Genomic DNA, 26,545 nt, shown 5'->3' with positions numbered 1-26,545 from the left:
CTACAGAAAAAAAAAAAAAAACAAAATGCCTGCAGTGATGTTTGCAAAAGAAGGAATGAGTTTTCCCTACAGCCTTTATCTCCATGCTTACCTGAATATTCTCTCTCACATACACAGCATAATCATCATTACTCAGGAAATCAGCTCGTTTCTTGTATGTCTGGCTCTCTGTTACAACAGCACCACTTGACTGAAAAAAAAAAATCCAACACAACCTTGTATCAGTCACAAAATCTGTTTGCTTTCAATTCAAATATATAGCAGAAAAAGAAAACAATCCAACAAAAAAAATATATATAATAACAAAGTGACATGCCAGAACAGGAAAAATCTTCCAAGTCAATCATCTACAGGGCTAGCATTTGTGCTCTACTTTAAAGCTTAGTTTCCAGAACAACTTGCCAAAGAATATAGCTGCAGATTTTCAGAATGTGTGAAACAATCTATACATTGCTTGTGTGAGAACTGCCTAATAAAACTAGTGCAAAGAGGATTTGTGAGCAATCTACTTAGCCTCATATACATACACTCATATTCCATTCCTTAGGCTGTGTGTTTGCACAGGAAAAAAGAGAACAGCGGGTGAAAAGACATCTTGAAAGCTATTTCATCCATCATCTATTTAATTGCCAATGTCTGAAAAATGATCTCATGAAGAAAAAGTACATTGTTTTACTGGTATCTTTTTGCCTTTCATTCATTAATTCTTTAGTCATGCACTGAACCAACAAGTTTCACTTTTTATTTCTCAGCCAAAGCCAATTAAAAAAATAAACAAAAGGAGTCTCTGACAAATATTACTCCATAGCACTGACCAGTTTACATAAAACTGAGACCTATCAGAGATACATAAGGAAACATCTGCATTCCACTCCCCCCTTCTGTGATTCTCTTACATAAATATTTACAGATTATTCCTGAATTAGTTTACACTATTCCCCTAGAAACATATGGCCAACACGGTCTTGAAAGCCGGGAGAAGCACAACCTTTCTGAGCTCTGACGAAGTACAGAGACAAACATATTACAAAATTTGCAGTCAATTAGCATGACTTAGCTTTTATGAACATGATACTTACCACAGGACAAGCAGCCTCAGCCTCTTCTACCTCCTCTGTTATTTCTTCATCTGAATATTCATCAGAGACAGTGTCAGCATCAGAGAGATCAGTAATCTGAACATCAGGGTGATCTAACAGCCAGCCAACGAGAGCTTCCACTCCTAACACACAAAAGAAGCGCATTTTCACTAAGGGATTCTCTGGTATTCTTAGAATAGCACCCAAGTAGCTAACAGTTGCTCCAACTTACACAGCATTTTAATCTGCAAAATTTCATTCTCTCTATAATGTCACCTAAACAAAATACCTGGTAACCCAGAAGCACTTCCAGAGGTTCCAGACAAAGATTTTAGTGCAAATTCAATGTTCTTCCTAGGAAATCCCATTTCCATAAGTTGTACTACAATGGGGAGAGGTGGAATTGGAGACTGTTTGCGTTTTTTCACTTTTGTGGGCCGGATATGCTGTACAGTGATGGGTGTTGTAGCCTCACTAGAGCTACAGTCTTCAAACACCGGAGTTGAAGGATGAGTAGACTCTACTGCCAGATACTGGCATACCGCCAAAGCAGCAGCCTAGATGAGAACAAATAAATCAGTCCATAAAACAAGCATATTCAGTACAGAATGTGTGTACATGACTGAAATTAACAGTTACTTAACAAAAGGGGTCATTGTCACTTTTTCTTTTTTAAAAACTATAGCTTAACAAGTTCTAAATGGAATGTGAATTAGAAAGGGTTATTTACTAAATCATTTATTAGCAGAAAACAAAGACTCTACCTCAAGCTCTTGTTTGTCAAATATTGCTTTCACAGGTGATGGTTGCGTAGCAGCTGTCAAAAGTTGTTGTAAAAGAATCATGGGAGGCTGAGGTCCTTCAGGAGACATATCTCCTATGTCAGGAGAGGCAACTGCTCCATCCTCTTGAAACAAAAATAATATTTTAACCAATAAGCATGAAGTACAAAAAGAAGGGGGGGGAAAGAAAAGGGGGAAGGGAGAAAGGCTATTTTTTGCTGATTAAAAACTTGATGACTGAAAATCAGAAATCTTCAACTACACTCAACATATATTCATTAGAGATACTATATGTTTATCATTATTATATGCTTCAAAATGCTCGAAGAATTAATATAAGCTAGAAGAACATGAACAGCACTACTGAAAGCTGGTAGAACCTACTTTACTTTCAAGTGTAGAATGAATGTACTTAGAGAATGAGTATCAATTAATTAAAACTAGAGTTCCTTAAAGTCCTCCCAAGGTTCTAATGAACATATTATACCTTGGGACTTGCTGAACTGGAAACCACAAAACATCTGAATTCCAAGGAATGGCAATATGAGAACTCATACTTCAAGCTTTGTAATTATAGAAGAGCTACAAATTCTGCTAACTCAAACGTTACAGTTCCAAAAACTTGACCCATTTACTCTTCAAAAGTTAAGCTGAAAATTTAAAGTGCTTTTGTGACAGACATGCTCAATTCATGTACTAGACTGAAGTCTTACACAGGCTTATGAATACAGCAGGCCAGGATGTGATCTCTCCCTACACTGGACAGCTCATTAATAACAGAACATCAGATGATCATGATCCAAGAGTACAGTCCAATATCAGAGAAAGCATAATTTGAGCTGTCCTTGATGAAGTACAAGGCTGTACAACAGTGATCTCCCTGTGGGCAGGAATGCCTTTGAGCATTACTTCTCAAGATGAAGAGAATCTTTCCAACTGTGTTTGTTTGTGAGTAAAACTTTGATTTATATTAGAATTTAGCAACTTAAGTAAGTGGCAGACAAATCACTGTGACTCTTTTAAACATAATGTATTAATGATATAAATCAATTTACAATAGTAAATCAAATTGCTACCATATCTCTAGAACCATGCAAGTGTTGAATATCTTCTGCAGCAGCTCTTAATAAACAAAGTTAAAGCACTTCTGGATCTTAACCTTTAATTTTTGATCTTCAGAGGGCAAACCTAACCTCAAGGCTCTAACTGCAATTAGCCAAGGTTATAGTAATATGTTCTAACTCCTAAACAGTGATGTGCTCAGGTTGTATTTCAGAATACCTGCAGGATTTAATGCACTCTCCTGAACAGCTGGCTGAGATAAGATCTGCCTTAATGTATCCTGGTGAGAGAGCAGAGCTCGGCCTGCTTTCAGTATGTACAGCTTTAATTGCTGGCATCTCAGTAGATCCAAATCCACTTGACCTACAAGAAACATTAAGCAGTCATTAGCACTATAAATATTCCACATTACAGAAGTAAGGCAATATTCATAAAACTTCAATGCAAAAAAAAATCAGTTCACATCTTCATTCTTTGTGAAAGCTTATGAAATGCTATCAAATATATGTTAGTTTGAACTGTACCTAAATAAGAAATCCGTACACATTCTATGACTTGTGATAAAAATACTACTCAGACAACCATGCAGCTCATATATGGTTGAGTAACAGTAGTTAAGATGTCATATATATATATATATATATATATATAACAGAACAAGCCCAGCCCTAAACCACATCTACATTTTCTCAAGTAAAAACAGTATTCCACTCATAATGAAGGACAACTCTTTTCTAGCTAAATTTGTGTTCTAAGTACATTAGGAGAATGAATATTATTCAATGTTGACTAGGAAACAAGATAAAATTCCAGAAAATCCTTTTTCTTACGTACACTTGCTGTTACCAGTACTTTCCCCAGGGAATATCAAGCCCTTTAAAACAACAGCAAAAATAACTGTACCTGAAAGACTTTGACTGGGAGACTTCATTCTGTGTTTCTCTATTTTACTTCCAGCCAGGTTTACTAGCTGAGCCCAGATGGATAACATGGGTTCAGTAAAAGGCAAGTTGTTTACATTAAAAGCCACAACTGGAAGCTGGGCAGCAAGGAAAGAACCAGACAAAAACAAAAAATGGATAAGTATTTTACAAAATCAATCACAAGTTCAAATTTTTGTTAACTAAGGAAAAGGAAGAAGTAACATCCATCTTATTGTTCTTCCCCAGGAAGAACTGGAAAGATTTACATTCTCTACCAAACATGTAAGCTTGTACTGGAAACACAGCTAGAGCAAGGAGGAACTTCAGTCTCTGAGGCTGACTATAAAGCTGGTTGGGCATTCACTAAATCCATACTTACCAACTTGAGATTAAGATTCAAGTGAAAACACCTAAGAGTTTCCACACTAGTTAGAAAATAAGGACAAATAAATAAGCCTTTCTCACACAAGATCTATGTCAGGACTTGAAATTTTAGTTCAATTCAAGCACTCCACTTTAAATCCCTTTTCCTCAGCTCCCCAACAAATTAGCATTCAAAGCACTGCAGATCTTGAATGTCAAAGTATTAACTCAACAAGGAATTAATATTTTCTTTCCATCATAACAGTGGCTTTAATTTCACAAAAACACACCCTTCCTTGTACTGAAGTCTCAATAAAATGAACTTACTGGTTTTAATTGATTCAGAGGGCACACTCTACATGTTCGCATCTCATAGAACTGCACAGTGATTTTCCCTTTTGGAGTGATGCGCGTCACTGTGCCTTCTCCAAATTCATCGTGAACCACCTGACCACCCAGTCTCAAGCGACTGTCTATGCCACCAATCACAGCTAGCACCGCCATTAGGCCTCCCACCTCTGGATTCTCAGTGTCAGGAAAGTAGTCATCCAAAACAGCCTAGCAAAGAACAATAAAATTAACTGTAGGGAGAAAACAAATACTTTGATCTGCTTTAAAATAAAAAAGTTAATTATACACACTTCAATTTTAAAATTACAACACAAACACATACATTTATAAATATTAAAAAATGGTTTCAAAATTAAGCTTAATATTGTTTACATTTAATATTTATCATTTCAAAATAAACATTGCTATAAAAATGAGCTTATTTTAAAACGTGGAAACTACCCCTTCTGACTGTTTTCCTGCAAAGATGTGGGTGATGGAGGTTAGCTGAGAGTTGATGTACTTGTTTATGAGTCCATTCCACTGGCTTAGCGAATGGAGTGTCCTCAGCAGTGCCACTATCTCTTCTGCTAAAGTACTACTGTGAGTTGCAGTTAGAGATGCTTGGGGTCTGGCCTTTCTCCTTCTCAGAGTGGATTCTGAAAAGAAAAAGCAATCAGACAACAGCTACCAGTTTAAAGCACACATTTTCCATATGTAAAATATGCCATTGGAGAAAAACTTCTATACCTCTGAGTAGTGGGATATCTGAAGAACAAGTACTAAGCAGGCTGCCTAAAAAACCAAACAGTTTTTCCACCAGAAATTTCATGTCTCTTGACCTTTCGTTTTTATCCCAGGATGGAAGTACTGCTTTCAATAAATGCACGGCAAGAATCTAAAAAGAGAAAAAAATTAGTGTCACTCTAGTCAGTTACCAAATTCTCAAACATTAAGTATAGAAGAACTATATTTAACAAGCATATATTTAACAAACATAAGCATGTTTCCCATCTTGTTGTCTTTCTTTTCATTTTGTTTTTGTTTTTTAAAGACAAAGCAAGGTAATTTTGAAATGCACATTACCTGTCTTTGTAGTGAAGCAGCAGTGAAGGATTCATGCCCCTCTACAATTTTCATTAGCAAAGTTATCCACTGAGATGTACTTAGAGTGCTGCACATCTGAGGCATGAGTGCTATACTTCGAATGAAACCCAATGTGCACCAGCTCCTGTGCTGTTCTTTATAAACCAATTTATTTGGCAAGGAAGCTAAAAATAGAAAGATACATACGTAACTGTTAACATTTCCACCAACTATGTAATTCTGTATACACTAAAGGCTGGAGTTTGGCTTTGGTTTTTCATGGCTTTTTTTGACAAATTATAACCCAAAATATATAAAAGTGTTATTATAACTATTAACTTACATTTCAGAGCCTGTAACTAGCATCCTTAATCAAGAAATCACAGCATTGCTCAGGTTGGAAAAGACCTTAAAGACCATAAAGTCCAACCACAACCTAACCATCCCACCCTAACTAACAACCCTCTGATAAATCATGTCCCTGAGCAACACATCCAAACAGTTTTTAAACACATTCAGAGATGTTGCCTCAACCACCTCCCTGGGGAGCCTATTCCAGTGTTTAACTACCCTTTCTGTAAAGAAGCTGTTCCTGATATCCAACCCAAATTTACCCTGGTGCAACTTGAGGCCATTTCCCTTCGTCCTGTCACCTGTAACCAGAGAGAAGAAACCAACACCACTCTCACTATAAGCACTTTTCAGGTATTGGAAGAGAGTAATAAGGTTCCCCCTCAGCCTCCTTTTCCCCAGGCTAAACAGCCCCATTTCCTTCGGTCTCTCCTCTTAGGGCATATTCTCCAAGCCCTTCACAAGCCTTGCTGCCCTTCTTTGGACCTGCCCCAGCACCTCAATGTCCTTTCTGTACTGAGGATCTCAAAACTGAACACAGTACTCAGTGTTCGGTGAATATGTCTTCAGAAACAGTTAACACACCTTTAAATATTCCTTTAAAACAGTTCTCACTGTTAACTACTCAAAAAGAGTTAAAATTAAACAGTACTACTCTTGAAATTACAGAACTAGGAAACATGTACAATTTATCCAGTAACAATGTTCTCACAAAAAGAGAGAGACTGCTAGGAAATTCATTATCTCAGCATCTCATACATTTCTCCTGCTACTCCTGCTTATGCCCTAAGAAAACTTATTTGTCATGTCTGCTAACAACTGAATGTCCAAAACCACATTTTTTAGCCTTAAAAAATTAGAAACTAGCACAAGAAGTAGTTCATTAGGCAATAAAACGAAACAGAGATATGCTGAATCAGACTCTGTCTATATAATATACCTGATTTATCTATTGTACCACTTTCCACAAGCATACGGAGTAGACCACACAAAGTCCTTGTAGCATCACTTTGCATGACTTCAGCATGGACACCAGCAGAGAGACACAATGTCTGCAAGAGGTTCACAGTACTTGTCAACATCATGGATGTAGGGTGAAGATTCCTTTCAACTTGTTCTCCTTCTGAAGGAAGACAAAAAAGGCAAAAAAATACAGTAGTATCAAGTAACTGTATTTCCCAAATATAGACACATTTTTAAATGTGTATATAAATACAAATAAATATAAATAAGATATAAATAAATAAGATATGAGAAACTCAGGCAGAACATTCTTTTCTTAACCTGAAGAGCCCTTATTTCCAATTACAAGGGCAAATTATAAACCAGATAACTTGTGCAAATAATTTGAATATTTGCTCCAGCAGTAAACTGCTTTGAAGAAATTCAGACTGTGATGGGAAGAACAGACAAGACCTCTGAACAGACTGTTTTTCCTACCAGAATCATCCTCGGTGTCTGAATCCTCTGTTGTGGGCTGAGCTGCTGGTGGTGGCTCTGCTAGTTTGAGATCATATTTTCCCTCCTTCCCCATTCTGTAGGAATTTGTACTTCCAGTGTCCCACTGCACTCTAATCCAGCCATCTTCACCCAATTCTCCAATTACACGACCCAAACCTGGAGGGGGCCCATCCTGACAGAAAAGAACACTTCAGGTTATAAATTAACAATATTATTTCATAGTCAAAGTTCTATTGCACTTTTTTGCTGCTAACCTAAAGATTAGGTAGTAAACGTTAAGTAAAATTTCAAAATTTGGTGTACAACAGGAAAACATTTCAGAGGCCTTTACGGAAATTATCCAGTGAACTGCAGCAATATTCATGATTTAATCTGCTTTACAATGTACAACGTAAGTTCCACACACTTAGTTCAAACTGGATATTACGTAGTAAGCATGTGGTCCTATTTCATTTCAAACCATGACTCAAACTTCCTCACAACAACAACAAAAAAAATTCATCTCCTCAAATGAAATTAAACAAATCATCTATTTCGTGTTAAGCCTCCAAAACTTTGAAATGTAAAAACATTTGGATACAAAATTTTAAAATATACGGACTTTATATTTTAACACACCCAAATCTGTATGAAAGAGGTTGTACCTGATCACCCCATTTCCAGTCTACCCCTCTCACCACTCTGGTACCAATTTTCATCATGGCTGCCAGCTCTGGTCCAGAAACAGGGAGCTGAACTGGTGTAGTTTCCTTTCTTGATTCTTCTAGGACTGTGGCAGAAGCTCCATGAGAAGATGCAATCATATCTTCTTCAATATTGTCAGAACTCGGTCCTTAAAAAAAAAACAAAAAAGAAGAAAAAATAATTCAAATTTTTACATTGACCCTTGTCATTTAGAAATAAAGGGATATAATGATTTTGAATGCAAGGGGCTCTAAATACATAATTCTGATGAACAGGTAATATTATTAGTCAGTAGGTAAGTAGTTTGTGTAACAGAAACTTTTTGGAAAGAACTTCATATGAAAAATCCAGTTAAGTACAGAAACAACTATTTCCTACTGTCCAAGAAAAACAGCTAAAGAAGCTCCTCAATCACATCCAAAAACACCACAAGCCAGCAGATTTAATGAAGGAAGCTTCCTGCTTGAATACACAGACTGAGAATAGGTAGAAGAGATGAAACTGAGTGTTGAAACTTTGTTGAAAAGATGAAACTTTCTATAAAATCTACACTATCGCTCCAAAATTCTAGTTAATTCACACTTATATATCTGCTTTTTTGCAGCAGGGATAAAAGTGAATAGCTTCAAGTACTATCTTTAAGTAGTTTGGGTAGACAGGCATGTAAATATGGTTACTTCCAAACACCAAGAAACCAGAATTTCTCATACCTATCAGCCGCAGAGTCGTTTGCGTCAGCGCTAGCATACCAGAGTTAAGAAGAAGACTCAAGGTATTAGCACCATGCTGCAGTGTCAACATGTTGAGCATGACCAGCAGGAAACGTGCTTGTGGAATAGTTCCCAGACTTGGTCCTGCTGGATTCTCATTGGTAATTGTTTGCAGAGGAACAGGTTGCACACCTAATACACAAATAAGAAAGCCAGTTGACATTTGGAAGATACAGATAAATTCACTGGATTGGTGGCTTAAGGTATGTCTTGATTCCATGCTTGGCTTTAAGAACTTACAGGCTGAACTTCCACGGAACTTTTTGCAACAATTTAGATTTCAATGGTAAAATATCACTAATGAGTAATCAACTGCCTGTTGACAGAAAACAAGCAACATTCTCATAAATTTGGAAAAGCAAGTTGGGGTTCGGTGAGGACAGACCATACATAGACAGGAAGTCACAGTATTTCTCAGCAGAAAGCAAGGGAGTTAATTTTAGAGTTCTAATTACTGAGAACTTCAAAAAATGCAATTATGTTAGCTTCAAACAGTTTTATCCCCAGCCAACAATAACAAGAAGAGATTCACCTAGCTCTTTAAATTTTGCAGTGGCATCCAGCAGGATGTTCCGGACGTTCTGAACAGCCCATGCATACAGTTTTCCAAAAGTTACTTCTAGGAGCATTCTGTTAAAAGGTGGTATCAGATCAACATCCTTCAAGCAGTCCGTAAGAGGTTCCCTTCACGTAAGAAAAACAACAACAAAGGAAGTTAACTATTCTTTCTCCTCACTGAATTGTGAAAGCAAAATTAAGCAAAACAAAATAAAAAGTTTTACCCTATATTGGCTCCTTCTGGAATAAGCCTCTGCCATCCACAGAACATAGCATATTGTACAGATGGAAGCAAAAAATTTTTTGCTGCCAATTTGAGAATAGTGTCTATTCCCTCCAGACGAACTTCTGCCCTTTCCAGCTGCAAAAGGGAAAAAGAAAAAAAAACTGTACTTCTGTAGATCAGTACAGTTACTTCGCTGATACAGTAACGCCCATTTTCATCCACTTTACCTGTTTTAATAAACATTTTCTCATTTTTTCTACATCTACTGGCTCTTCTTTAAGTGCAAACTCAACAATTGTGTTAAGGAGTGCAGACTGTGGATACAAGCCTTGGACACTTTGTTTCAGCCACTTGTACTTGTGGACACCTGTAACTGTACTCAAAAGCGGCTGCCACTTATCCTGTAAAATACAAAGGTAACAATTTTTAAATTACTGAACACAAGTTATTTCACATAAAATCATGTCCAAACTTAAAATACTAGGAGAAGAAAAAGAAATTCTTCAAGGCCAGTAAAAAAAAAAACAAACACGAAAATGTTTCTAAATCATTATCTACCTTTTTAAAAATGCTACATAAAATTTCAAATTCATTACTTTTCAGAAAAGAGAAAGCAACTCATCACTGCTTTTACCACAATATGACCAAGGTTGGCAAAAAACCTCTAAGATCATCTAGTCCAACCACTCACCTACCACCAATATCACCCACTAAGCCATGTCCTTAAGTAGTACCTCTACCCTGTTCTCAAACACCTTCAGGGATGGTGACTCCACCAGGTCCCTGGGCAACAATGACACGAAGCTTTATTTGAACACTTCTGAACATATTCAATTTACATGTTCAAAATATCTGTTCAGTTCCCAAGCTTATTGTTAAGAATTATTCCAAGTTTCCCTGAAATAATGCACCACATTTAGTTATATATCCCAAACAACATTATCAAAACATTAAATGTCAATTTATGGCAGACACAACTTCAGCTAAATTTTTTCCATCTTGTTATTCTCATTTATAGCATTGATCAAAAATCTGACATCCTACCTTGGGTGATTTGATTGGCAAGGGCCTTTTATCTATAGGTACAGGACTGTGAGGAACACCACAGGATTCTTCTAAGTCACTCTCTTCATTTCCAATTTTGGATTCTTCCACATCAGCAGATTCAGATTTTTTTGGCACTAACAATAAAAAAATTACCCCTTTTTACAATCTGACAGTATTTGCAGTATCACATTTTCAAGTTTACATGATCAACTAACAATACACAATGTGTAAGATCTTCCTGTGATAAACTGAAAGGGTACTCTAGGTGAATCCTCGTTCTAACTATTGTAAAATTAGATCTGGAAATAACTGCAGTAAGCTTATATCTAGAAAGACCAATTTGAAAGCACGTGTGTTTTTTCTTCACATTAATTGACTTCCAGCTAGACAGTTCTCTGACTACGTTGCTTTAATACAGCATGATTTTTAAATAAGTTTCTAGTTGAACTGTACTTAAACCAATTCAGAAGAACTGATAGTGATGGATCACTTTTAACACTTAAGCTTTCTCTCCCCTGCCTGATTTTCCTCTAAAAACTGACATGTAACCATTGATTTTGACAACATGAAAATGCATCAGAAAGCAAGTCTCAAAAAGTACAGGCAAATTTGAAATGACCTTAATTTTTACTATTTCAAAGAAAATACAGTATTAACATTGCATTACCTCTTTTTTTTCTCTTTTCTCTAATTATTTTTTGAACTACTCTCCGCCATCTGGGCAAAGAACTCAGAAGTTTAAACTTAGACATTATGGAGAGATCATTGCACACTGCAGGACGTAGCTCATTGAATAAGAATCTTAAACGTTCAATGACAGGAGCACAAACTTCTTTGTAGGAACGTCCTTGTTCTTGATGGGTCTGTAAAAATATCATTGAAAGATTCAATTACCTTTTAATATAAATTTTTAAAATAGAGTAAGTAACTGCTTAAATAAAACCACTTAATGATGAATAACCTAAAATTCAATAGGTGAATGGCTTACCTTAATCAGTGAGCATTTTGCTTGGTAGACAACACGACACACATCCACTACAGATTTTGGTAAGGTTTTGTGTTTCACCTGGTCAACTCCAAGGGTACCAGGATGAACAAGAGACAATGCCACATGACCTTAATGGGAAAAGACAATTTCTGAATGTACATTTCCAAATTTATAATAGTATTTATGATAGAATTCAAACTGCTCCAAACAGTAGTCTGTTTTGACAGCTTTGACACAAGTCTACCTACCCAAATCTTCATGTTTCAAAAGACAACATAGTAACAAACGTCCTACTTCTTCCACAGGATGCTCAGGAGGGAAAATGATTGGTGTCGTTAAGTGACACTGTTTACAGTATCTCTCTATTTGACACAAGAAATCCTACAAAAACAAAGAAAAGCCACTTTTTAACTATGGTTTTAAGCATAATGAAAGGATCCAAAATATACCATCCAGCATTAAAATAATTTTCACAGACTGAACTAACTTGTGAAAGTCAGAGATATCACACAATTTGCACTATTTAATAAACAGCAATTACAACCCAACACTGCAAAGAACACCCAGTATCTTTCTTTTTGTATGAATACCACAGCATAAGAATACGTTTATGATTTTTAGTTCTTCTACTCAAAAAATCAGAAGAAAAAAATGGTACTGTTAGAATATTAAGTGGACTAAAGCAAATTTTACCCACTGCTTGTACTCGATCGTTCCTTTCTCAGAAGAGTAATTCTGAAGTAAAAACTCCTATCATCTGCTATAACTTTCAGAGAATTTTCATCAACAAGAATACTTCATGACACTGCTGTCAGCCTTCACCACCACTTTACTATCAAGGACTTACCTTCACCGTGTGATCCTGAATATTATTATCTGCAATAGCTTGGAGAAAGGGTTGCGAATGGTCGCTCAGAGTTAATCGATGCGAATATAGTTTTGCTTTGTTTGGGGTTGTGTTCCCAGGTGAACTGCAGTGGTCTTCATCCTTTTCCTCATTGTAACTATAATGAATCTGACTAGTTTGCAAGCCTCCAGAAAATATAGATGATTTCAACCATTCTAAAATTTAAAAAAAAAAAAAAAGCAAATGTAAATTCTGATGAAAGCTTAACTACCAAGACTGAGCAAATCTTGGAAATGAAAGCACACACAGCTCAGTACAAAAGGTTTAACACCACTCCTATTCGCTGAACCTTTTTCAGACTAAAATAGGATTCTATAACTAAGAAACAATCAAGTAGCAAAGCTGCGATCACATCACATGTTTAGAGATAATATGTATGGCCTTAACTATTTTTCTGTGGTTAATATAGAAGTATACGTTCTAGTCACTAAAATTAAGGTATTCAACATCATATAATCCAACGCGAGATGCATCAGGCACTCTATAGTGAGTGAGCTTGACTACACAGATAGCAGTTACGCAGCTTTCCCTTTTAACATTCTCTGTCTTTTGCATATTACTAAATGCTTGATGCTTAATTTTTCAAAATCATCATGTAATTCTTATCTATATCTTGCTAAATGCTTGGACCGTGATGAGCACAGCGGTAATTAATGCTAAGAATAAAGAGCTTTAATTTTGCTATTCTCTGAAGAACTCAACACAATCTGTTAATTTGGCTTTACTTTTTTGCATGCTTTGACAATCAAAATAATGTTTTGCTTACTTGCGCATTCAACTTCCAGAGGAGAAAGTGGTGTACTCATTGCTAGGTAAGACGCATGCAGTCCAAGGAGAAGACCCAAATTTCTTTCTGTGTCTATTAAAGGTGATGATAAAGTACTGAGATCTGGTGTTGAAATCACTTCCTGGTCAGGCTGGTCAAAACAAAGATGAGATGAAAGCTAGTAAACAGTTCCAACAAGAATACTGAAAGCAAAGTAATACTTCGGGAACTGTACATCTATTATAACATTTTTACCTCCATATACTGGCCAACACAGAAGGCATGCATTGATTCTCGTGTGTCTTCAAACTGCAAAGCAGCTTCCAAAGCGACAACCGGGTCCTCACCTGCAAACTGAGCTAATGAGAGAACGGAGCAGTGAGTACAGTATCTAAAAGTCTGCTTATGCCATCTAGTTTTGAAGCAGAAGTTACTTGTGCCTTGAATTCAGATGCTGATTCTCACCAAGTATACTATTGCCAGTTAAAGACTGGGTTTGAAAGTCCTTTATATCATATACTTTCCCATCAATCACTGTCCAAAATCCTCCATCTTTGTTGTGGTTCTCTAGATCAGCTTTACGTATAAGTGTTACCTCCTCATTATTTCTGCAACTCTGGCCAGTGAAAAATGAACCTATGGGTACAAAACAGAACAGAGAATTTATCAACAGAAACACAGAGAAGCTTTTCTGGGCATCTTTTTAATAGTCATTTAATCCCAAACTCTTCTACTCAAAGGTTGCCTGTCTTCTGACATGCCCTAAAGTCAAAATAACTATTAACATATTCCTGTATGCATAGTTTGTGATTAAACTGTGTCTATGCTCTGTTTTATGCAGTAATGATCAATGTCATACTGAGATAGATCAGGCATTGCACAGCTACACAGCTGTTTTTGTTTGGAGGCAGAACAGTAAAACCACTGTTCTGGAAAACCAGTGCTCTATATAATTTTTCTGAGAATTACTTCAGTTTAGTACATGCTTTCCTGTAAGATGTTGTATACACGTTTAGTTTCAATTTAAATCCACATTTTTTAAATAAAAAGGCAAAGTTACATATACATGTTAGAAGTCTTTCAATCTATTTATCAGCAAACACTATTGCAAGCTACAGGTAATTTCAACCAGACAAGAAATGTCACAAGTGAAGAGCTCAGTGAGAGATGCACATTTTCGCACAGTCTACATCACGAAACAGTGATAGGATTAGTAACAAAAAGCACAGAAGTACTACTTGTGTTCAAATTTTAATGCTCAAAAATACTAAAATGAAATGGGATGTCGTAAATTACACAAAATGCTAAATGCTGTGATCTACTTTTCTGATAAGCTGCATTTAACCTGCCTTAAATATATATTAATAGCTTACTGGCACCCATTGGTTAATAAAACTTTATATTGTAAGCAGAATACCCCTCCCAGGAGTTGTTTGTGAACAGTCACCAGTTCACATAGCTACTTAAAGAAAACAGAAATAAATAGTCCAGATAGTATTTGTACATACCCATTATTCCTGGCCATGCTAAATCCTCATTGTCATCTCTTTCCTTCCCAGGGGCTAAATGGTTAAATCTGTCTAGATGTTCTAGCAAACCAGCCAACAGAGGGATAGCACCAGCTTCCTGCATTAATCCAGCATTTTTACTGAGGAGTAGCACTATAGATACTACCAATTCAGGAAGAAGGATGCCTAAAGCATGGAAAACACAGCCAGTATTCAGATTTACTTAAAGACTTGGATTTGTAGCATCATACAAGTAAATCATCAGGCAACATGTTCTACTTTCCATTACTGCTTTAGTACAATGGTCTTTACCCCCCCCCCCCCCCCCCCCCATTAAATTTGCTCTCCTTCTCTCTTACCAATTTAAATATTAATTAGACTCCTTTTTCTAAATTTTTTATTTATTTTTAACATTTTTAACACTTTCAAGAACATTTACAACATCATGTTATTATCTTATCAGAGGGAAGGGGAAACAGCTAATAACAACTCACCTGTTAAATCGCCATCTACAACATAAGATACTTCTGCAAAATGCCTATGACTAGTAGAAGCAATGCTGGTTGCCACAGGAAGAATATCACTGATGTGTGTGCACAAAAGAGCAGTGTATTTCTTCAGTAAAGAGCCAACGCCTAATTGGTCAGGACCTGTATAAAGAGTAGGAAAATAACAGAAAACCACCAGAGTCATGTTTAAGAAAGACTTCAAATACTGTCACGCTCTTCTGAAACGCAATCCCTCTTTGAAGGTAACTTACTGTATGTATTAGGGACCTGCCCAACACAATCTCCTGGATAAAGTTTACTAACAAGTAGACGCTGAAAACGGAGCAGCAGGTCCAGAGAAGCAGATCTCTCTTTGCTAAAATGTTCGTGGTCCATGCAGGAAGAAATGCGACGAGCAACATCTTTCAGTTTGGCTATCGTCTGTGATGCGATGTTCCTGATTGGTACACAAGTGTTTTAAAGTACTTAAGAGTTGATAGGAATGACAGGCCATAGAAATCCAGGTTAAGCTTTTGCTGCAATTTCTCACCATCATACAAGAAACATAATTTTTCTTTACTTTTCTTTTTATAGAATGGTGTCCCCAAAAACTCAAGGTTTTTTTGTGAATGTATTTAAAATACATCAATCTTTGTCATTAGGCACTACAAAAACATGTCTGCACTGACACAATTGAGTTCAGAAGAGTCTCAGTACTGACTAATTACATGGCTACCATCACACTTAAATGAATAAGTACTCTACTATACGTTAAATTCTCAGCATCCTAAAGGTCACATATTCAATAATACTTTCTCACTGTCAAGAACTTAGAACTCTGATTTCTTCCTCATCTAAAGCCCCAGCTGGATTCCTTGATGCAAAACATTCAGTTCTGAATACATCCATGCAGATCTTTCTATTCTTAAGAGGGACAGTAGTCTGCCTTTCTAAAAATCAGGTAATTAATTGTAGTATTGTATCACAGAATCACAGAATGACCCGGTTTGAACAGACCTCAAGGATCATGAAGCTCCAACCCCCCTGCCTGGCAGGGCCACCAAACTTCCATGATCAGGTTGCCCAGGGCCCCATCCAACCTGGCCTTGAACACCTCTGTACTTCTTTCCTAAATAGAATGGCACAGGTACATGCAAGCTAGGAGGATGTTCAATACCTTGAATTCTGTGGCACTAAAATTCTAGCAGAAGACTGCTCACTAGTTGTCCTTAAGTTGACTAGCTTATAAAATGTCTCCCTAAACAGATCTTCTATACAAAAATAAAATAAATTTGAAGAAATTACCTAAGTAACTGCTGAATTAACTGAACTAATGGTAAACTTTGCTTTCCTGCAGATTCATAGATTCCAGTATTAATAAGATCTTTGTCCAATGGAGTTCTACTCCTATGAAGCGTAGATGCATTTGCTTCTTGTTCATCAATTTCTTTTTCCTTTTGTGCCTCTTTTTTTGCTTCTATATCCTAAAAATGTAAAACAAGTTGAAGAAAATGCAAAAAATGCAATTATGATTATGAAACATTTTACTAAAGTAAAGTCTCTTCGTAAGTATTCACGAAAATAAGATAATATTGCTTCTACCTATGCCAGAAATGAAACAGTTCTTACCAGACGAATGTATACGTTGTTTTCCATACAGATTATGCAGGATAGGATTTTTGGTTTGTTTTTGTTAAATGATCATAACATAAAAAGAAAAAGCAGAAGGGGAAACAAGGCTAGGCAAAGTCAGAATTCTGCTTACACCAAACCAAGTTAACAATTTATTTCTGTTCTGTGAATGTTTTGATGTGACAGCACCTGTTGTGCAGTTTAAAAATGAAAGCGTGTTCACTCTCTATTTATAAACATAACAAATCCATTCCACTGCAGAACCTGGATTAGATCTGTTACTGAAATATAGACATACAGAATTCTGTGGAGACTAATTTACCCAAGTTTCAATGAATCAAAATCAGCCTGTGCAGTGCTGTATGCTACCACCTTAGATCACTTTCAGCTTATATTTAAAGCTAGCTCAGGCCTCTCTGATCTACACCATCACGTACACGTCCTAGTAGACATGGCTAAGAATTAAAAGGTTTTGCATGTCTTTAAATGTTAAAAAAATAAAAAATAAAAGATCCTAATGCTAGTACTAATTGCTAATAGTAATGCATAAAGCAAATCTTAATACAGAGGAAATATGTGCGTTAAAACCCTCCTCATTTACCAACAGTGGAGAGGAAACAAAAAAGGGAATACATTAGGATATATTAGCACGCTTTCACAGGTACACATAAATACAGCAAACTAAAGCAGTCTGTAAATAGGATGTCCCACCTCTAACAACATACTGCAGAAGACAATATATGCAAAATATTTCTTTCATCTACTGTATAACTAGTCACAGTGTGTTGAACACTTGAACCAGTTAACTGAGCCAGCAGAAATTTGCAATGTTGCAAATAATTCATCTTGAATTCTTGGTAATACTGATGATGTTTCTGCTGGAAAAGTATGGTTGGAATCAAGAAAGCAAAGAACTCAAGAAATCCACAGGAAGTTCTAAAGCACCTAGTGAAATTATGCCTCTCTCATAAAGCTTTATGAAAATATTTCTTACAGTTGCTAAACTCATCACTCCAGGCAACAATAAGAAACACCCTTCTAAAAAGGAGAACATGATTCATATCTTCAAACAAACACTGGCTCACATTTCAAGTCTCAGGTCAAGAGAGGATAATTCCACTCAATATATCTTCTTACTCTATTTATACATAACTGTCAAGCTGCTGAAGCATACCTGTATTTCTGCAGTAATGGCAGCATTTAGTGCAGACTCTAAGCCTCCATCAGCCATCAAGCTGCCCACCAAGAGGTCGATCATAAATCTACGGCCTGGACTTACATTCATTTCATTCCCTGAAACTAAGAACGGAAAAAAAACTATTAATGACCTAGAAAGGTAAGCACCAAAGAGGCTTTCATCTTAAGACCAACCTGCACTGGGTAGTAGTGCCGAGAGAGCCCGAGCTCGCTCTTCTGCTGTTGGCAGTAACACAGACCATCCACTCTGCAGCACTGCTTGAGCGGCGGATTGCACAGTGTTAAGAACACCAGCATTGCTTGCTAGTGTTACCACTGTCTGTTTAAGGCTATTGAGCAATATACCGCCCAAACCTAAGCCAAGACATTCTGGATCCACCTGGTGACTAATGGCAGCATGAAGCTGAAAAAAGGGAAAAAAGGAAGAAAAATAAGGGCAAATTTTAACAAGGAAGGAACACGGAATTGAAAAAACAAGTCAATCCTAGAGCCAGTGAGTAAGCTCACTGACCTAGATATAATACATTTCATCTGCAAATCTGTAAAATTTCATGGGGAAATGCTGGCCTCATAAACTTATACTAAATTTGAATGAATACCCAGAGACTATGAATTATACCCCTAAAATTCCGAACCTTAATAACCTAAAGAGTAATGTAAGTATTTTCTCCATTGCTAAATTACACCAGAAAATGTAGCTCATCTTCAGCAAGTGTAGGTGTCTTCTAAAGAGGACACACGCTTTTGGAAATGCTATTTAAAACTATTAGAAACGCTCAAAGTCCCAAAGAGCATACAAAAGCTAAGCCTTTTACATTTTATTTTTTATAGTTCATATTTAGTAAGATCAAAACACTGTGAAGTGAAGAAATGCTTTCCGGGGAAAAGGAGGTGACAGAGATATTTCTGATCTGTAAAGTAAGGAAAGTCACCGTTAAAAGAACCATTAGCTGCAAAAATTCAGGGAGAAGAAAGTGATATTGTATTTATTTCATTTTCTAATCAATAAAAACATTTTAAAGCACATTAAATCTGCTATCTCCATTAAATTTACTGTAATATTTATTTCACTGAATGCTCAGTGTGTAAGAAGCTGAAGGTACCTGAAGCCTTAGAAGGTTTAATGTCGCCACAGCCATACACTCCTTTTCCTGAGGTGGAGGCCAGTCAGAAGAACCATCCATTCCCTCTGTCACTTGCCTCAGTAAAAGATCTAGCTGCTCAAATGTCATGGGGCAAACATCCACCACAAAAGGAACCCGCAAGCCTATTGACCATTCTGAACACGATGACCAAGCAAAACTCTACAAATTGAAAAGAAATGCAAAATTCAACTGCTATTTCCTCAAAAATAAGAACATTGATTAAAGATAGATAATAGTTTCATACTACTGATTTTGGATGGTAATAGAAGATGATGAAATTACATTAGCATGTCTGATAAAGAGAACCCCCTGCCTGCATTTCTATATATACACACAAAACCTTACTAATCCCATTATTATCACATTTTCCAAAGTGCTTTTATGACAATCCAAATATCTCACTATCTTTGCTCAAGTAAATGTTCAGCTACATAGGTTTTCAACTGCTGAATTGGGATGGAATTGAAGAATACCACTATTTCTCAAAATATCCATAGGGAAAACTAGTAATCTCTTTTTGGTGAAGCAATTGCACGTGATGTGTTTTTTACCAAGCTTTCATCTATTCAAAATAAAAAATAAGAGAAGTCATGCAAGCACTGAAAGAGAAACTGTGATTAGCATACAAAACTAGTCCCAGAGAGAGACAAAGATAAATCACTATTAGCAATTCAAAAATAAAACTTACCTGAGCAGGCCCACAGGCGATTCCAACAATATGCTTTGTGTCTAAACCTGGGAGAGCTGCAGGCTCTGGTTTAGTGATCCGTAAAGTGTCAAAGTGTTGACACTGATCATTGCTCCCCCAGCTATGCACTTCACTATCTTCAGTCAGTGCTAAACAATGCGTAGATCCAGCTGCCACATCTATCACTTTTTTTCCTGAAAAGTCAGTCAAGTATTGAAAACATAACTTAGATTACAATCATTAACAGAAAAATATTGGAAGTAAGGAGAATTGTGCTAATTACGGCTATACTTCAGTGTCAGCATGTTATGGATGCCAGTAGTAGTGTATTGGAAAAGTACAGCAAAAGCAAGGAGATACTTCAAATTTCTTAAGAAACAACTGAAATTTGGAAGTCCACGAGTTCAAAACAAACTCCTTCTATGTTGTACCCCTTCTACTAGGATACTTTTTCAGGAAATGTTTATTAGAAGATCTCCCCATCTATACACCAAGACTGCAAAGTTTTATCATACTCATTAGTTTCAATTAGACCACACGCTGCATATGAACAAGAGTTTTAGGAAAGTCAGTGAAACTAAGGAGGTTTCTTTCACATCCTCTCCTACAGAACTAGAGGTTTCTATCTAATTCAAAAAATAACTCTCTCTGTTACAAACCAGAGAAAAATACTTGTGTAACAATACAAAAAATACACATCTTATACAGGAATTCTTCTGTGAATCTAACTAAAGAAAAACAGCAAGACAAGTACAACATAAAGACAAACAGCATTTAAAGTAACATAGCGGCACTGAGCCTGTTGAAATTAAAGGCAGAAAAGGCAGAAAAGATGGGAAATAGGCATTATTACCTTTTTCAGAGCCACTAGCCCGGCATAAAGTATGACAGCAGAGTACATGGTACTTTCACTCTTATAGTTTAGGTCATTAGTGTCCGGTTAAAGTTTGCATCAACAACAGAACATGTTCCACCTCTGATAATTACCTTTTAAGCTTTCCAGTAGTTTGGGATATCGAACATGTTCTTCTGTTCCATGCCCAAGCCTCTGATTGTCACCTTTACCCCAGGTGTAAACCTGGCCATCTTTGGTTAAAGCAATAGAAAACTGACTTCCACAGCGTACTTTCACAATGTCCAGGTCTTGGAGCTTTTCTATCAACTTGGGAGTCTTACAGCCATCACTGCCTCCTCTTCCTAGTTTTCCATAATCGCCATCACCCCAAGACCACACCTGGCCTTTAAAACAAGAGAAAGAAAATTAGAAATAAGGCATAGCTTTTTCCTCTTAAAGAATTATCTGCTCTGATAAGCAAGTTCTTAAAAACCTGAGATTCTATAATTAGCACAGTTTTCAAATTATACTTTAGGAGTATCAGTTATGAATTCAACAGCTCATGAAAATAAGAAGGATGAGAAAGATCTGAACAGATCTGAAAAATCAGATCTGAGATCTGAGAAAGATCTGAACAGATTCTTGATCTGAAGTCCTCACGCTGACAAAACTAGGCATAAAAACATAACTTGCGTCAAGTTCACCAATATGTAAAAAGTCCTTCTGAAAAGCATATGCAGGAATTTGTTGCAAATCAAGTGGCTACAGTTAATAAGAACATGCAAAATATTCTTGTCCCACAGTGAATAGTCAAATTGTCTCTGAAAGCTGGTTTCTTCACTTTCAGTTCTTGTCATTCAACCATTTCACAAAATGAAATGAAAAGCTCCATTGTCTGTTATCACCATCCTTTGAAACACACTACTGAATCCAGGCCTTGAGTAGGAAACTTAGAAATTGTTAAGTCATTCTGCAATTGCATGTATCACATTTAAAGACCAGTAAACCTATACATATTCTGAATGAATATATTGAATATATACGTGTCTATATAAATTTGTACAGATTATATGTAAAACAGATAAATGCACATTGATGTGTCTCCCCAAAAAGAATTTCAGCTTAAAATTTTCAAAGAATTTAAGCCACTGTAAACAAGCACACTATCTACTTAGACTGAAATAAAGCATATTTAGAAGGAAAGAAAAAGTTAAGCTTAAGTGTTTTATTTTGCTACTAACCATTTTCAGTAACTGCAAGAGTCTGAGCATCTCCACTTCCACATGATACATCAATAACTTTGAGACCTTTCAGCCCTGTGACCAGCATTGGGATGGTCTGGTCTTCACTGGAACCTTCAAAACAAAATAGTTCTCTGATTAGTAAAACCAAGAATGCTTGGTGGGCTCTTCTGTTTGCTTCTGTTTGGTTGGTTTTGAATGCTTTCTTATTTGAGCGGATGAGGAGATGGGGCGGGAGTTATTTGTTTTCAGATTTGAGTACCATGACTGAGCTTCCATATGATTTCTTAGATATTCAATACAGATTTAACCTACAAGATAGTTTTTGCTTCACAAGGAAGGGAAAGGACAACAATGCAGATTTTTCTTCCCCATCCAGAATTCAGAGATTTAGCAGTTTTGATACAATCCTTCTCACAATGTAAGAAACCACTCAGGCTTCTCAAATCAGTCATAGGTAGGTTGGATAAAAGATTGTTTGAGAGAAGCACTAACAATTATTTGACAAACAACTGATTTTAACATACCATGACCAAGCCTTCCATAGTTTCCTCGTCCCCATGTATACAGCTCTCCTTCAGCAGTAATGGCTGCACTGTAAGTGCTTCCACAGGCTATATGAACAACATGTTTTCCAGCTTGTTTTCCAGATAAAGCAGATATCAATTTCGGTTCCTCCAGAGGGCTATTGAAAGAGAAAGTCATATTTCACAAACTAATCTGATGAGTAGATGAAGGTGGGCCAAATTTGGTAGAAAATAACTCATGCAATTCTATCTACAAATCTTATGAGCAGTCTGAGGAACCAAAATAGAGTTATAAGCCAAAAATAAAGTTCAGATTGTTCAACAGCATATAAACCACTGAAGGGAATGTCTGAAAACTACTATATTAATTTCCAATTACACTAATGAAGTGTTTTCAAAAATAATTTAGCCTACTATAAAATTATTACCTTTTTTATTTCTAAGCAAATAATTTTATGACAGTTCTAATCTTAGTGTAGTAATTCAATGCTTTACAGGGCATTCAACACTGGAGGAAAATATAACCACTAAAATATATTGATGTGCACTCTTATAGAATACTCCTTGTCAAAGGCAGCTCCTACACAAGAGGAGGACAGTAATGTTACTGTTCAATGTGGGGGGACACAAGAGGAATGATGTATGTAACACGACTACATTTGTAAAGACAATCAAACTCTGACATCTGAATCAGTGTTCCTAGAGAAAAATGCATTGTGGATTCAAAAAACCGTGAATAAGAGGCCTGATAACAGAATATACACTACTACTTCCTCTACCTATAAGTACTTCAGAAAGTAGCACAAACACAGAACTAAGAACATAAGAAAACATGCAGAAAAAATTCACTTAATACCACATCTGCAAGTGAAATGCTTAACATAAATATGAAATATTTAGTAAATTACTAAACCAAATTATACAAACAAAATTGGACTAACAGTTATATTTTATATTTTATCTTGTTTTGTATAGTAACAAAGTCTTCGAGGCTACGAATCTCCATTTGTTTATCTAATGGGACTCTCTGAAGTATGTACATAAGGTGTTACATATTTTGGCATTATCACAAGCAATTCTTGACACACAAATTGCCATAATGACAAAACACATAACACCTTATGTACATAGGAATGGTCAGTTACTACACCAAAATTAACAGCTAATTTGCTTGCTGAAATGATCACAACTATACAACTGGAAGAGTATGCGAAACATGGTTATTAACAGTGTCTGTTACTTGCCTGATTTGTCAGATAATGATTAAAAGAGTACATGCATACTTCAATAAATTATGATCAGAGAGCATTACACCTTTCATTCGTGGATTCATTATAGAGTAATACTTTTTACACGCACTTGTATACACAACCAAACAGTTTATACTGTGAATTCAGACCACTGGCAAAAAAACTCATGGTTTATTTATTACATACACTGTATCGCCATGGCCTAGTCTTCCACCGTCTCCACAACCCCAAGAGAAAACTTCACCATTTGCTGACAAAGCAAGATAGTGATGCCCATCAGAATGTGCTGCAATCTTCACAATATTTCTGGAAGCTAGACTCTGCACCAGCTGTGGTCCCTGTGAGCCAAACAAAAGTAATTAACTTATAACAATGTCTTATGTATTTCAGGGAACATTTTTCCCAAGGCTTTATCAAACCTGTCAAATCTAACAAATCAATGTAAGCTTAAGGGAAAAAAGGGTCCAATTAGTACTTAAATCAGATAAAGACTATGCTCTGAAGTTATTTTTTTCCTATACTTACAAAGTCCTAACTATATATATGAAATTCTGTTTATCTTAGAGGTAATCTTAGTGACAAATATTTTTGTTTAAGATACTGCAGTTTGAGAATGGCGTTACGCTACTGAACTGAAAAACATTTAATATCTGCCAATTTTTAGAGCTGTTTCCAAGGCCAGCATATCAGTGAAGGTAATTATCACTGTACTCTAATCCTCTGGCTTGACAAAATCTATGGAAATTAGATACATTTAATTAAACCAGTGGAAGAGATCAAAGCCTCTACTTCTGAAAATTCCAAAACAGCAACAGAAGCTCAGAAAAATCAGCATGTCTTCACCTACTCTTCCAAGATCACAGAGTCACAGAATTATCCAGGTTGGAAAAGACCTAGAAGATCATCCAGTCCAACCATCACGAATACTTCCCAGCTAAATCATATTCATCAACACAACATCCAAATGTTTCTTAAACACTCCCATGGTCAGTGACTCCACCACCTCCCTGGGCAGTGCATTCCAGTGCCTTAAGTAAGATGTTTTAACAGCAGACCTATGGTATGTGATAATGTCTTAGAGAACACGTTTTTGAAAACAGACAGATAAAACTCACCAGTGTATCACTGTTGTATGCTTGAGTATAAACTCGCCCATTCCTAGATAATATTAGAAAACGTTTCTCCGCACAGGCAATCTGCACAACACCAAGATTAGCAAGTCCTTCACACTGAATTGGACCACTCACATTAGCATAGTACTTCCAACCTATTAAACCCCAAGCAATGACCTCCTGTAAAGAACCCTAGAAAATAAAAAATTCTATAAGTATTCATTTTGAAACATGTAACTTAATTAAAAAGCATGTAGAAGATTATTATTATTTTTGTTTGCTGTCAGTAGTCAACGAAGCTTAACTATTAACAGTGTATCAGAAATAAAGACTTGCATGCATCTTAATCAGTTTAACCTGTAACAGAATACACTATAAATATCCAAATCAAGAGAACAGAAATTTTCAACACAGGAAACTTAACATTAACTGTGGTTTGAGGTAACTGAATTTGTTGGTTATTTCTATTGTTTTTGTCAAGCACCCAACATATACTAAGTCTGGTCTTGTGAACTTTCTCTGGTAAACAATGGGAACAGCTGAAAACACAGCTGAACTAGCCCTAATGTTGTGATAAGAAAGAATGGTTCCCAAACCACACAATTACATTCTTAGGCTGATTCAAAGAGTTCTGTATGCCAATAAAGATCTCAAAACAAATTGAGGCAACTCAAAGTTAGCTTGTGAATATTAAAAAGGAAAACTGGACAAAGTTACTAACTTTGAAACTGAAAACTAGTTACAATCTTAGGAAATACATTAAATTTGATGCTGCAAACCTTATGAGACGTAGGAGAGCTACACTGTGGAGGCATACATGGAGTGGCAAGACGATCCAAGTGGGCCATGATCACAACAGCCGTTTGTCTTAGATCAATTGCTAGTTCATTGTCCTGTGGTAAAGTCAGATACCTAAGAAAACTTTCATTTGGGCTCAGAGGATAGGTCAGCAGCTAAAAAAGAAAAACAAGCAGTCAGAAGAAAATTTGAGTATTTCCATGCTGCTAAACATACAGATAGAGAACATGCTAGAGTATTTGCACAAGATAAATTGATTCAACTCTGCATATACTATTTCTTGAAGGGAAATCTTAAATGCACATGTTTAGAAAATACAGCGATAATTGTAGTAATATCTGAATAAAACAGGAAGTTGATAAAATGCAGTAAATAGTTCTATTACATTCACATTCTCAATAATATCTGCTGAAAGTTATAATTCAATTAGCTTCAAACAAAACTAAAAAACAATCCAAATATGCAGAAAAGATAAGAGGCTATGTCTGTAACTATATATTACAAAAGCATGAGCTCTAGAACACAATGTTTACCAGTAACTCTACTATGTAGTTCCTCCACCTATCTCAAGAAATGCAGAAGTACAAAGAAAGCCAAACATTAGTGAATGGTATACATATATGTATGTATGCACACATATTCACATACACACACATGCGTCACCTGGAAAATGCTACTGCTAAATAAATCCAAACATTGTTTGGATAGTTTCGTTTGTAGTTAATTTAGTCAACCAATAAC

The 26,545-nt window shown here is 36.2% G+C and overlaps 1 protein-coding gene across 12 annotated transcripts in view; it reads right to left on the bottom strand.

The window, feature by feature from the left end:
• HERC2 (HECT and RLD domain containing E3 ubiquitin protein ligase 2) overlaps positions 1-26,545 on the bottom strand; it is a 95,643-nt gene that overhangs the window by 41,735 nt on the left and 27,363 nt on the right. For 11 of the 12 annotated variants that reach the window (XR_014940801.1, XR_014940805.1, XM_015851096.2 and 8 more), the window contains exons 10-48: positions 25,786-25,959; positions 25,010-25,198; positions 24,081-24,232; positions 22,645-22,802; positions 22,118-22,231; positions 21,029-21,280; positions 20,042-20,235; positions 19,312-19,512; positions 18,383-18,611; positions 18,186-18,310; positions 16,685-16,863; positions 15,652-15,836; positions 15,386-15,541; positions 14,892-15,077; positions 13,849-14,019; positions 13,639-13,742; positions 13,384-13,534; positions 12,558-12,772; positions 11,959-12,091; positions 11,711-11,838; positions 11,390-11,585; positions 10,720-10,856; positions 9,903-10,076; positions 9,674-9,810; positions 9,424-9,575; positions 8,832-9,023; positions 8,082-8,269; positions 7,417-7,609; positions 6,917-7,099; positions 5,626-5,810; positions 5,290-5,437; positions 5,002-5,198; positions 4,537-4,767; positions 3,827-3,962; positions 3,143-3,286; positions 1,844-1,986; positions 1,369-1,636; positions 1,080-1,222; positions 92-190 (exon numbers count right to left, since the gene is read on the bottom strand). Coding sequence is in view for 10 of the 12 variants with exons in the window: in XM_015851096.2 (XP_015706582.2) it covers positions 92-190; positions 1,080-1,222; positions 1,369-1,636; positions 1,844-1,986; positions 3,143-3,286; positions 3,827-3,962; positions 4,537-4,767; positions 5,002-5,198; positions 5,290-5,437; positions 5,626-5,810; positions 6,917-7,099; positions 7,417-7,609; positions 8,082-8,269; positions 8,832-9,023; positions 9,424-9,575; positions 9,674-9,810; positions 9,903-10,076; positions 10,720-10,856; positions 11,390-11,585; positions 11,711-11,838; positions 11,959-12,091; positions 12,558-12,772; positions 13,384-13,534; positions 13,639-13,742; positions 13,849-14,019; positions 14,892-15,077; positions 15,386-15,541; positions 15,652-15,836; positions 16,685-16,863; positions 18,186-18,310; positions 18,383-18,611; positions 19,312-19,512; positions 20,042-20,235; positions 21,029-21,280; positions 22,118-22,231; positions 22,645-22,802; positions 24,081-24,232; positions 25,010-25,198; positions 25,786-25,959 (6,642 nt within the window). In the remaining 2 variants the exon portion in view is untranslated. Of the gene's footprint in view, positions 1-91; positions 191-1,079; positions 1,223-1,368; positions 1,637-1,843; positions 1,987-3,142; positions 3,287-3,826; positions 3,963-4,536; positions 4,768-5,001; positions 5,199-5,289; positions 5,438-5,625; positions 5,811-6,916; positions 7,100-7,416; positions 7,610-8,081; positions 8,270-8,831; positions 9,024-9,423; positions 9,576-9,673; positions 9,811-9,902; positions 10,077-10,719; positions 10,857-11,389; positions 11,586-11,710; positions 11,839-11,958; positions 12,092-12,557; positions 12,773-13,383; positions 13,535-13,638; positions 13,743-13,848; positions 14,020-14,891; positions 15,078-15,385; positions 15,542-15,651; positions 15,837-16,684; positions 16,864-18,185; positions 18,311-18,382; positions 18,612-19,311; positions 19,513-20,041; positions 20,236-21,028; positions 21,281-22,117; positions 22,232-22,644; positions 22,803-24,080; positions 24,233-25,009; positions 25,199-25,785; positions 25,960-26,545 lie in introns of those variants that run through there. The other variant, XM_085532507.1, reaches the window with a different exon arrangement.

This window comes from Coturnix japonica, chromosome 1, assembly GCF_054131305.1.
Source record: "Coturnix japonica strain WE chromosome 1, WE-NBRP24, whole genome shotgun sequence".
NCBI classification, from domain to species: domain Eukaryota; kingdom Metazoa; phylum Chordata; class Aves; order Galliformes; family Phasianidae; genus Coturnix; species Coturnix japonica.
Note: the sequence above shows the minus strand (reverse complement) of the source record. Positions and strands in the feature narration are given on the sequence as shown.